The following is a 12,502-nucleotide window of genomic DNA, read 5'->3' on the forward strand; positions in this document are numbered from 1 at the left end:
ACTAGACTTCAAAAACAGAGAAGATCACATAGATGATTGGACATCGGTTATAGAATAGTAATAAGAACACTTGATCTCAACATATAATGATTCATTAAATTTTTAGAAATGAGTCTTATGAGATATGTTAAAATTGCATGAGACATGACTTTGGTAGAAACCAAAGAGTTGCTCATGGCCAGAGAATCTCTCAGTGAGATAGTCAGAATAATGAATACCTTATTTAAAACACAATTTATAGGGGTATATTATTTTAACAGTCAAGACACAAAGAAGAAAAATAAATATACTCAAGCTCTGTATAGCCTTGAATTACATGAAATCTGATTAATAGTGGCACTCTTTCTTCAGTTCATACTATATCACTCAGCTTCCTAGAAATATCAGGATTACCTTAATGGATTCAAAAAGTAGTACATGAGACATTGACACACAATGATTATTTGTTCAGATGAGATATTTTGAAGTTATACTTCTTCAGTACAACACCAGAACCAACACAAAATAGGTGACGAAGCATTTCATTTTATCAAATTAAGGAAGTTGGATACAAATATCAGAAATTCATCAAAGATCATCCATTAGAAGAAACAACCTTTATTATTTCATTAATTGAAGATGACATCTCTATCAGAAGAGAATGAGGTCTATGAGTCTTTTTAATCGAGATGAACAAAGTCATTTTTCCATTTAAGCTCTATCAGAATTCTATAACTGAATCTTTTCTGTTAAACACTATGACAGGAAAAAACAACAAGTTTTGCAGAAGACCTATTTGAAAAGAAAAGAAATCTTCGGTACGTAGAATAGTAAGCTGCCGGGCAGCAAAGAAAATAATTAGAAATTCTGCAACATGGCTCATATGAGAAGATAGTCAGAAAACATCTGTCCAGAATGATCGAACCAAAAAGAGCCAGAACTGATAAAGGCTTTCGACCAAGAACAGACCGAAAGCATATTGCAGAGACATGACCAAATGGTGAGAGATCACTTAAAAAAAATTTCTGGAGGACCATACAAAAGAAAAATATTCCTCTATACATATATAGCAAGCATGTGATCCAACCACTCCATTAGCGGAGGATGGACCACAACTAAAAGATGATTCTATCAATTAGTGAATATGGACCACTCAACAACCATAAAGAAAAGCCACTAACATGTGGTTGAATGGACCACCACTCACAAGATTCCGTCAGCCACAACTAGCAGAATAATTTACAAGATTTGATATCAGATTTCAAATCTACAAGACTTCTATAAATACCAAGGCACAAGGAAAATGAATACATCATTCAACATTTTCATTTTTTTTCCTCTAAATAAACATTTGCAATAGTTTTCTTTATTATATGTGTGTTCAAATTCTGGCTACTATAGCTAGCTAAACAAGTTCCACATCCTCTAAATAATCCTATACATGAGGTTACTATGTATTAATAAATTGTATGTTTGAATAAAAAGACCAAGTCTTGCTGCCCCTCTCATGTATTATTTTCAAATTGAACCACTTTACTATACACTCTGAGGTAAGAAATGAAACAATGTTGTGCTAAGTGCTGTTGTGGCCGTGTAGTTGGGCTGTGATGAGCAGTCTCTAAAACCGGTAGATACAATCCGGCTACACTCTGATCAAAGAGGTAAAATGTTCAATATATTAGAGTAAACATGATGAGTCATATAAAAATCATCTGAAACATGATATATAAGCTGTAAACTTTGTGTAGTTGCATATATTTGGGTTATATGTATTTAAGTACATAAAATAATTATAAAGATTGATGTATTTTCGTAAAATTGAAATGAGTAGGGAGCTCAAACACCTCAAACAAATATTTGAAGAAGTAGAAAATGATGAGAAAATAAATTTAAAATTATATTGTCAAATTGCACATGTTGTAATCGTGGAAATGAAGCTTAATATGACAACATTGACAAGTGGCAAAAATATGTATTCAAAAGCAAATAGTCGGTCAACCCATGTTAAAGCAAATATGAAGATTGCTCATACGCAACTATTTAGAAATCCAGTCCAGCTGATTTGAATGTGAAGCTACAGCTATTATCAATTTCAAACTCAAATACATTCCCGATTCGTTTTCTTCTCTGGCTTATGGATTATTGCTGCAAATTCACCGTATGAAGAACGATTCCCTTTACTGTTGTAAGTCCTATATCTGTTCAAGAATCGAGATTTCTTGCTTACGCAAATGGGTTTTCTCAGGTATTTTTTCTTTTTGTAGTTGTAGGGTGGCGATGATGAAGAGAAAAGATTGATTTTTTTCGCTGAAAATGGCGGCGGGGGAGAAAAGGGACTTTGCTCTGAGACCCGTACTTGTGAAATTTGGAGTGGGTCTTGCTATTTCGCTTGGTGGGATTCTTTATACCTTTTTAAGAAGTAGAGGAATCAAGCCTTCTAAATTAAAACCTCCACTGCCTTCTCCAGGTTAGATTTTCTTCAAATTTCTGTTTTTGTTTCGTTTCCTGATTTTATTCTTTCTTCATGGGGCATATTAATTTGATTTGCAGATAAGATCATTCTGTCTGATTCAATTAGGGAAAGCGAGGGGTTCGGTGCCGATGATTGTGCTTTGAAAAGGGTATTCATTTTCAAGTAACTTTGATTGGTAGTATATATTTTTTTCCATTGAGGAAAAGAAATTGGTTTGATCGGTGGGTTTTGTTAGTGCTTACTCAAAACTTGTCAATAAAATCAGTGTACTTTTGAAAGACAACTACAGTGATAGCTTTCCCGGTTAGTGACGAACTTTTAAATTTTTGCATAAACGTGCAGAGCCGAGCTGATGGAACACATATGAATTTTCATTCACGGAGTAAAATGTTTTCATACTAGTTGACCAAATTGATTTATTTTTATCTTTCAGGAGTCATCTCTCGCGGAGATTAATTTTTTGACCGATCTATCTCCGAGCGTTGAAAACAATGGAGATAGATATGGCTTTCTCTTGCCAGAGTATAACAAGCTTGTTACAGAACGTGATTTGGATGTCACAGCCTGTTTGATTCCTCCAGAGAAAAATCTTGGAACTCAAGTTCTTGATGTAGAATCGCCTCAGGAATTCAAATGTTCTGAACCTGATGAACACAATAGTGAGATTAATAGCCTAAGGAACCAGGTTGAAATTCTTGAGGAAAGAGAGAGATACTTGGAGATTCAGTTGCTCGAGTATTACGGTCTTAAAGAGCAAGAAACTGTTGTCGTGGAGCTCCAAAACCAGCTAAGAGTAAGCAACATGGAGGCTAAACTTAATAATATGAAGATCGAGTCTTTGCTATCAGATAACAGAAGATTAGAAGCGCAGGTGGCTGATTATGCTAAAGTGGTAACTGAGCTTGAAGCTGCAAAAGCTAAGATACAGATTCTAAGGAAGAAACTTAGATTTGAAGCCGAACAGAATAAGGAGCAAATTTTATCCCTTCGAGAAAGAGTGATGAAACTTCAGGATGAGGAAAAAAGGGCCATTGAAAATGGTAATGATATGGAAATGCATCGGCAGAAAGAGAATGAATCGGAGGAGTTAGAGGCGGTGAAGATGTCCAATCACGATTTGAAGATGGCAAATTCCGAATTGGCTCGAAAATTGGAGTACTTGCAAATGCTTGCCACATCTGCATTAGACAATGAAGAGGTAAATCTACATATATTATTCTTTTCATAAAAAATGGATTATGAGTATTTTGTGCAAGAATTATGGGATCTTTGTTGTATCAGGCACAAGAGCTTAAAGAAGAGAACCAGCGTCTACAAAAACGAAATAAAAGTTTGTCTGAGGAAATCGAGCATGTGAGAGCTGATCGATGCACAGACATCGAAGAGCTTGTCTATCTCAGATGGATAAATGCTTGCTTGCGCTATGAATTGAGAAATTACCGGCCTTTCCCAGGTAAAACAGTTGCAAGGGATCTCAGCAAAACATTGAGCCCGAAATCAGAAGAGAAAGCCAAACAGCTCATTCTTGAATATGCAAGTAATGAATGTTCTGATTTGTCTGAGTTCGATCCTGAGCAGTGGTCAACTTTCCATGCTTCACTTACAGATTCTGGGGAGCACAATGATTCTATGTCAGCAAAAACGACAACCCCTTTGAGCAAAATGAAATTTTTTGCCAAGTTGATGAAAGTATTGCGAGGAAAAGACGGTGATCATCATAGTCAGACATCTATACCTGTAGATTATGTTTTAGATAGATACTCTAGTGACTCTCATTCAGTCATTTCCGATGGATTCTCAAAGATGTTGCAGACTGCATGGGAGGAGTCTTCTCGCCTTTCACTAGAGCTACAAAGATCCTATTCACGAGGTGAAAATAGTATTGTTACCGGGGAAAGCCACAACTCTTCTCGAAGAACCAGTGAGGATAGCTCCTTGAGTATATTCAGACAAATCAACTTGATAACAGAAGATATCAACGACTTTTCTCTAGAGAATCAGGATGCTCAAAACGCAACAAAAAAAAAACTGATAAAATATGCCGAAGCTTTGAAGAACTCGCACATGAAATCATCATTTCATCGTAGATCAGCACCCCCGTTTAATTCCTTTTGACATTCTATGGATCCATGAGTACAAAAGTGAATGGCTTTCTTGTGTCAAAAAATGTTGGTATATAGATAGACAGTTTGTCAGTTTCAAATTTATAATACATATACACATGATTACTCTATTTTTCTATGTTGGTATGAATATTTTTGAAGTTGAATAGGATAGATTTATCAAAGATTTCTTCTCTTATCAGTTACAAGAATATCGTGCGGCGGGGAACAAAATGACAATTTTGTCTTGTTTTAGTTTGATCCCAGGAATTTAAATAACCACCCACTGTCTGGGGAGGTTATTTTAATCGATCAGTTGATACCTTATTACATATTACATTTTCAAGGAAAGAACAATTTTTTTTCAATATCCTTACTGCTTATAATGAGTTATTGCAACGATGATATATGATAGATAATCGAACTTCGATTATGATTGATGGATATGTTTAGGTGATATTAAATATGGCATGGTTATCCAAGTCGAAAATCCTTTGATAGATGATAATCGGACTTGTTGATTAATAAATTATGAGTTATGTATTCGTGATCGAAACTAATATTTAGTAAGATGGTTATGTAATTTATGCCTTGAGAGTTAAATATTCTTGAGGTCGAAGGGCCGATATCGAAAATCATAATCGATTTGTGATAATTGAATATATTTTAATTACACAAACTCAACACGAAAACCCGATGAATCTCGTCTCAATGCTATATGTACTTCTTTAAGGAAAAAGTCCGTCTGAAGCATGATGTAGACCTGACACGGATTCCAGTGCTCGGAAATCATGAACATGGAGAAGTTCTCGGATGTATTTCCATTAAGATTCATATTACTCTCAAATATGGAGATCGTAACCACTTATAAAATTTTCTTTCTTAAAAGATTAGACTTGAATAAGTCATAAAACCTTTGTCTATATATGAATTTCTTACATATCCTCGCTCGTTGAGATGATGATATAAATATAGAATTACGTGTACCTTTTTGAGTTTGGCCGGTAGCATTGCATGGTACGGATAGACAGGAGTGAAAAAACAGGAAAGGCAGACAAAATATTACTGGATGCATATATAAGCAACTCTTTATTAGATTCAATGTTTATAAGTCAGTCAAAAATGCGTACATTTGGGGTTAAGTTGGTATACCAAGAAGTGAAAGTACGAGGAAAAAATCAACAGGAAATGACCTGGCCGGTTCCATTTCATTAGCTTCCCTACACCAGCCCAGACCAACCATCAAAGTTAGCTAGGATGAAGAAGTAACAAGGGGCCGATGTTAGCAACCCTGGCGCGATAATTGAGCAATGAGTGTTTCACATTTTTACCAAACTTGAATTTGATACTTTTTGATATGAAATTGTTTTTTGCTGATTATCTATGCCATATAAGATTCCACGGTTCCTAATGAGTTGCTTAAGCTTGATAGATGCATTTTAAGCCATCTTTTGTTTACGTGTAAAGAATTTTTTTAATGGGTCGTAGTTTGTGTCGTATATATTGTCCATGCTTCATATATAAAATTTGGATTATAGGCAAGTATCGTGAACAATGTAAATACTTCTGTGAGCAACACATCTGTTGGAGAGGAGGAGCACACACTCCTTGGTAAGTCCACGATTACAAAGTGCCTAAGAGGACTGATTTTTCACAATTTCAGCCAACTCTTCCTTCCAGACAAATACACAGCAGGTATGCAGTTGAACACAGAAGTAGTTTTGGATCTCTTCTGTGGAACTGGAATTATTGGTCTCTAACCTTGCAAATAGGTAAACTTTCCCTTTATTGTTTGATTTGATGATTAGACAGGCTACCGCTGCTTTTACCAATCGCTTTTCCATACTCTTAGGGTGAGACGCATGTTTGGTTTTGAGATTGTTGATCAAGCCAATATAAGATGCACGTAGTAATGCCAGCATTTTTCCCAAGTGGATCTCAACAAAATCCATGAGAACTTCGGAGAATATTTTCAAAAGCCTGATCTGGCCATTACATCATGTTCTCTCTTTTTCTTTAGTTGCAATCTCTCTAGCTATTACGTCTTTTTGTGGAATGTTGCATACTATCTCATCTGTAACAATCACTTGTACTGTTAAAAATGATGCAGATCCCGAATCATCTCGGTATGCACATGAAATGCTACCCCGGGGATTCTTTTAAAAAATTCTAATCAAATAAACAACTGCTTCTAATTTTCAAAAGAGTAGGTCTCTTATGAGACGGTCTCGAATTTTTATATGTGAGACATGTCAACCCTACTACATTCCTTTGGCCTTTAAAGAGAAGATTTACCCCATAAATCTTATAGCCGAAACAGCATTGCCATCACTTGCTGACATTGATTACATTTGGATAGCTACATGTGCTTCGATTTAGTTAGAGGTGAATGAACTTGACACTAGTTTTCCTCAGTTGAAGAAATTCAAATTTTATGAGAATCTTATCAAATTCTCTATCAATATCTCTCCCTCGAACTCAAAATTCTCCATGATGTGTCTCAAATTCTTGATGAAAACAGGCTGGAAATTCCAAAGCATTTCCTCCTTTCTGTTGTTTGTCAGGATCTTGTCACTCAGCGGACATGATTAATTATTCTAGTGGCTTAAATTTGAACATTGCATTAAAGAAATCCGAGTCACCGGTGTCGGGGAATACAAATGAGCAAAATCCCCTAGTTTCAGGAAATTCAACGAGGATCAATGACTGTAAGTCCTCTCAGCCTCATGGTTTTTCCAGCTTTCGGTAATAGTTAGCTAACTTGTCTGGAGATGCAAATGATCGTAGTGTTTGTCTTTCGAGCAGATACGACACAAAATTATTGCAAACTTCAATTATGCTTTGATAATGAAAGAAATGCTACCTTTAGTTCGTTTGCTTCTGGGAAACTCCGTAATATTCGGTTGAACCAGTCAGATGAGACATGTGTGGCAGATCAACAAAATCACATTGTAAAAATCAGTCAATTTTCTCAAAATGTTGACGATGAAGAGGGAAAAAAACCCGTGATATTAACAGTTGAGAAAATTTCAGCAGATGCAACTCCAACCTCTCTTGCTGGAAATAAAATCTTAACCAACGCTAGAGACCTTAGCTTGATCCGTGATTCTAGCATATTATATGATTCTTATGCACATCCATTTCAAGAATGTAGAGTTATGCAAGAGAACAAGGCTAAAACAACGATGAGTAAAAGGCATGCATCTGAGATGGATGATTTGACATGTTCCTTTTTGCGATTTATTGACAACAATAGGCCACCTGAAATCGACTGGATTGGGGAGGGTTCTGAAGACAAGGATTCTGAAGCAATGCGATTAGTAAGTACTGGCAAGAAGCAAGAAAATTCAGACACGTCTGTGGAAAACTGTATACCTGGTCTGCATGATGACGTAGCAGGAGTGATTGGTCAGAGATTGTTCTGGAAAGCAAGGCAAACAATTGTCCAGTAAGTATTTCGGTTGCTTGTTCTTGCAGCAGAAAAGTTTTTCGAATTTGAGGTCATCTACCCCTTTTTATTGAACTTCTAGTCTTTCTGTTGTACTCATTTTTTTGCAGTCAGCAAAAGATATTTGCGGTTCAGATATTTGAGTTGCACAGACTGGTAAAGGAAAGTATGCCTGTATTCAACTGAAGCAACTCTTCTGTAGCGCATCTGTCTAAATTTTGATTTAATTTCACTCTTCTAACGATATATTTAGTTATTTACTAATCTCCATGAGATAATATTAACAGGTGCAGAAACTAATTGCAGGATCACCAGAAGTGATATTCAAAACAATTTCAATCTCAAAAAGCTGTCTATGAAGTTTCCCCCCATGAAAAAGCTTCTCTTTGTTACTCCTTTGGACCCTTCTCCAATTCTAGCCAAACCAAAAGTAGATGCTGTAAAGTCAAACCCTGACAAGGATTGAAAGCTTCTACCGCCCCTAAATGCTGCTGAAAAACGATATTTTACCCAGCCTCCTGCTTCAAATACACCATCTACATCAGCATCCACTCCCACAGACGGTAACTTAGCACCTTGGTGTTTCTACCTACCACCTGGAAATCAATGGCTTGTTCCTGTAAGATCTCCTTCCGAGGGACTAATCTACAAGCCCTATACAGGGCCATGTCCTCCATCTTTTTGGCTTCATGGCGTCTATAATCGGAAAAACGCCCCAAAGGATTCCCCTTCTGCACCCGCTCTTCTGTCCTTCTCGGTCGGTCACTTCTTTCTTTTCTGACAACCTCCTTCTTCTATTTCTGAGCCTCTTCCATGTTGATAAAGAGCAATTTTTTCACCAGAGACCGGAAGAAGTCCCCTTCCTGGAGCCCCTATGTGAACGCCGTAGTTTTTGTCTCGGGTGCGCATGAAGGTTCTTCCAATGCGGCTTTATTAAATTTGTGGATGTATTCCCTCAATGATTCATCCCTGTTCTGCTTGATCTCGAACGGACTAAAAACAGTCTTTCTTGTACCTTTTTCTATTTCTGAAGTGATTTAAAAAGACGCTTTTAAAGTCCTCAAAATTTTGTATACTCCGGGAATCTAACTTGTCAAACCATTGTTGGGTTGAATCCACCAATGTGGTTAAGAAAGTCTTGCACTTGATCTCATCACCATAACAATGTAACATGGCCATATTCTCAAAACGGGCCAAATGCTCTTCAAGGTCCGGATTTCCGTCATACTCCTTGAAGTTTGCTGACTTATAGTGGGCCGGTAAGGGCTCATTGGTTATGCGGGTGAAGAAAAGACACCCTCTTGGTTGAATTCAGGGATTTTGAGAGGACCCGGCTTGTTCTTCCAACTTCTTCACTTTTTGTCTCAAATCTTCTAGTTCTTCAGCCATGGTAAAGACTTTGGAACATTCTTGGAGCTTTCTTCCTCCCCCTCCCTTTGTTTTGTCCTGAGCAGGAGATTCTTCCCGGAATCTGTCTTCACGGGTGTCCGGCTGCTACTAGGAGGTAACTTTTCTATCATGGCCTTCTGGACAACCGCTGCTATCCATTGAGTCGGTTGTTCGGGATTGATCATGAAAGTTTGCTGGGGTATGTGGAACCTCTGATTCTGAGGACTCCTTTCTGGAATTGTCCCTCCGAGCTGATTTTCGAGTGGAAACCATATCTTCATCTCAGATCTATGTCTCCCACAGACGACGCTAATGATGATGATCGAGTGAATTGGATTTGAGAGAGGTGGTCAATTACACCGGGTCGGACTGCTTCCTGCCCTGATATATTGGATCTTGGATGAAGGATATTCGGGCTTTGGTATATCTGCACACTTTAACATAGATCGTTAATGGGGCACCAGAATATTCTTAAGCGTAATAATTCCGATGCTCAATTCAGTCAAGTGATTTTATATCAGGATAACTTATAGAGAGTATGTGTGTTTATTGAAAATGTCTGAATTTTCTGTTCACTGATACTATCAAGTCTGACAACTCATACTACTTCAGCCTAGTCACATCACCCTCACGTGCAATGAAAGACCTCCCAATGATGATTAAGACAGGGAGCCCCATACCTGTGAGCTCTTACTACCCGGCTGATCTACACGCTGATGGGCTTTGCTCAACCTTCCCGGCTTCTTGACTATCCAGAACCCAAACTAAAGATGACCCTGGTATCTCTTTGATACCCCGGATATCTCTGGGGGTAACACCACAACCTTAATTTAGCATGTAAATTGTAGTTTGCTAATGTTGAAATTAACCTTTTGATGTTCTGCACTAAATGATTAGTTCCGTTTCCTAAACTGGGAAGATATTTTTGTAGGAAAAATCTATTTCATTGATAAGATTGTGGACTAGATTTGAAACAGAAGAACAAATTTCAAATTCATTGATCTTGTTTAATGCTAAAATCTGTTTGATTTTATTTTATTTCATTCGATGTCTTCTGATTATAGTTCTAACTTGTAAGTGTTTGTGATAAGTACATGTGAGATTTCGAGGACGAAATCTTTTAAGTGGGAAGAGAAATGTAAGGTCCACGTACTGTATTATTGAGAATCATGTGTAAACTCATAATAATCATATGATAACAACGATTCTCATAGTCGAGCTAAATCTAAGAGTAATGAATGATAATGTATTCAATATCAAATTAATTTCATGCGACGTTTTTCTCTTTTACATTCAATAGAACCCATTATTCTGGACGAGATTTGTAAAAATATAACCAAGCCACTTAAAGAATTAGAGAAATTTCCGAATGCAGTCCAATAGTTTGACTTGGGAATTGAAAGGGAAAGATAATATAAACTCTTACCATTTCAAACAATATGATATATGAGTTCCCATTAGTTTCAGAAAGTGTAAATAAAGCAATCTGATAGAAATGCCATCAATCAATCAAGAACCTAAAAGCGGAACACATTGGAAAATCTTATTTTTAACGAATTCTTTTGTAATTTCAATAATTTTTCAGTTTTGAAAACTCGATTGAATTCCGAAAATATTTCACGAAATTTGTAGAAAATGGAAGAAATTATAACATGGAATTCAGAAAGTACCTCAACTGCCTGCACACATTCCAACTCTGGCTCCTCCGTTATCTAGCGAAATCTTCCCGGTGTCCCATTTATGTAGTGATGGGAAAAAACAATGAAATTGGGAATATGCGTATTTGCAAACTTATATTTTTGGGAAGTTTGACTATTAATTGTATTTTTGTTTACATATATTATGGTAAAAAACTTGTAAATATTCATTAATCATTAAATTTCTAGAATCTAATTTTTTTTTTGTAAAAGTATTAACTTTTAAACATCAATTTTTGTCTAAATTATAGAAAATAAAAATGTTAAAGCTAAACATTTTAAAATGAAGTAAAAAATTTATTTGTAAGGATTTAAAATAATAAAGAAAACCCAGGTGAGTATAATGTAAAACATATCAAATTTTCTCATAAATACTTCAAGAGTACAATAATTTTTTTTTAAAAAAACGAAGGCTTAAAAACAAAAAAACAAGAGATGAGAAAGCATAGATTGAATAAAGACGATGCCCCGCTAAAAGTTCTAGTTCAAGGATTTCTAAACTCGGTATCATCAAGTTTCCGAATCTGGTTGATCAAATTCTTAGGATATTATCAAAAGGAAAACACCAAAAGCATAAGCAAATCTACAACAAATGTAATGCCTACCCATTTACTTATAGCATATATCTCAAATCATCGCAATTAGTATAATCAACCAGGCCATAAGTTCTTACTTGAATAGAAGGTTTCAGTGTGTAAAAAAGTTCAGGAGTTGCTCTGATTCAGACAACAAATATGCAAAAGTTGACCGTCATTCATGACCAAAATGTCAATTTTTGTTCATTAAATTTCAAAATCATATATCTGAGAAGGAAAAAAATTATTGATAAAAAACAAATGTACGATAAAAAAACAAATATAAAAAGCTGAAAACTGGACCGTTAGCGACGTAAGTCGAACAAATTATTCAATACTAATTATGTTTCAAATATTTTCTGAAAAAGAATGAGAAAAATTATCTATCATCAAAGTTTTGTTGCGAAGATCAATAGAAAGGTAAAAATAAACAAGCGGATCATTTTAAAATAAAATAATTTTTTTGAAAAAAACTATTCGTAAAAAATTATAAATTTAATAATATATGAAAATTTTACATGACAAGGCTTTAAAAATTAAGGTTATAAAGACTGAAGAATTCAGATGCATACCAGGCTAAAGATTCCATTATGTATATGTAAATATAAATGACTATCCACAATCAGCCGACAACCATTAGAAACCAAAACAACCAAAAGTTCACGTATCGATTAAGAGGCTGTGCTTAAAGTTCTCAAGTCGTAACTAAAAGAAAATTCAAGAATATGGAATCGATAGATTAAAACTGACCGGGAAAATAGAAAACTAAGTTTTCGATCTGCGATGGACAAAGTTAACTTGACTGTACCTAGTCTAAAATAAGGTTCAACCTACATTGG

At 35.8% G+C, this 12,502-nt stretch overlaps 1 protein-coding gene across 1 annotated transcript; it reads left to right on the forward strand.

Moving 5' to 3' along the window:
• The first annotated feature begins 1,966 nt into the window (after positions 1-1,966).
• LOC140821508 (uncharacterized) lies at positions 1,967-4,689 on the forward strand. The gene is made up of 5 exons (XM_073182000.1): positions 1,967-2,164; positions 2,244-2,446; positions 2,530-2,600; positions 2,886-3,650; positions 3,734-4,689. The coding sequence occupies exons 2-5, from the start codon at positions 2,293-2,295 to the stop codon at positions 4,565-4,567; spliced, it is 1,824 nt and encodes a 607-aa protein (XP_073038101.1). The 5' UTR covers positions 1,967-2,164; positions 2,244-2,292; the 3' UTR covers positions 4,568-4,689.
• The last annotated feature ends 7,813 nt before the right edge of the window (positions 4,690-12,502 follow it).

This window comes from Primulina eburnea, unplaced genomic scaffold (assembly GCF_022965805.1).
Source record: "Primulina eburnea isolate SZY01 unplaced genomic scaffold, ASM2296580v1 ctg594_ERROPOS2624828+, whole genome shotgun sequence".
Classification (NCBI taxonomy): Eukaryota; Viridiplantae; Streptophyta; class Magnoliopsida; order Lamiales; family Gesneriaceae; genus Primulina; species Primulina eburnea.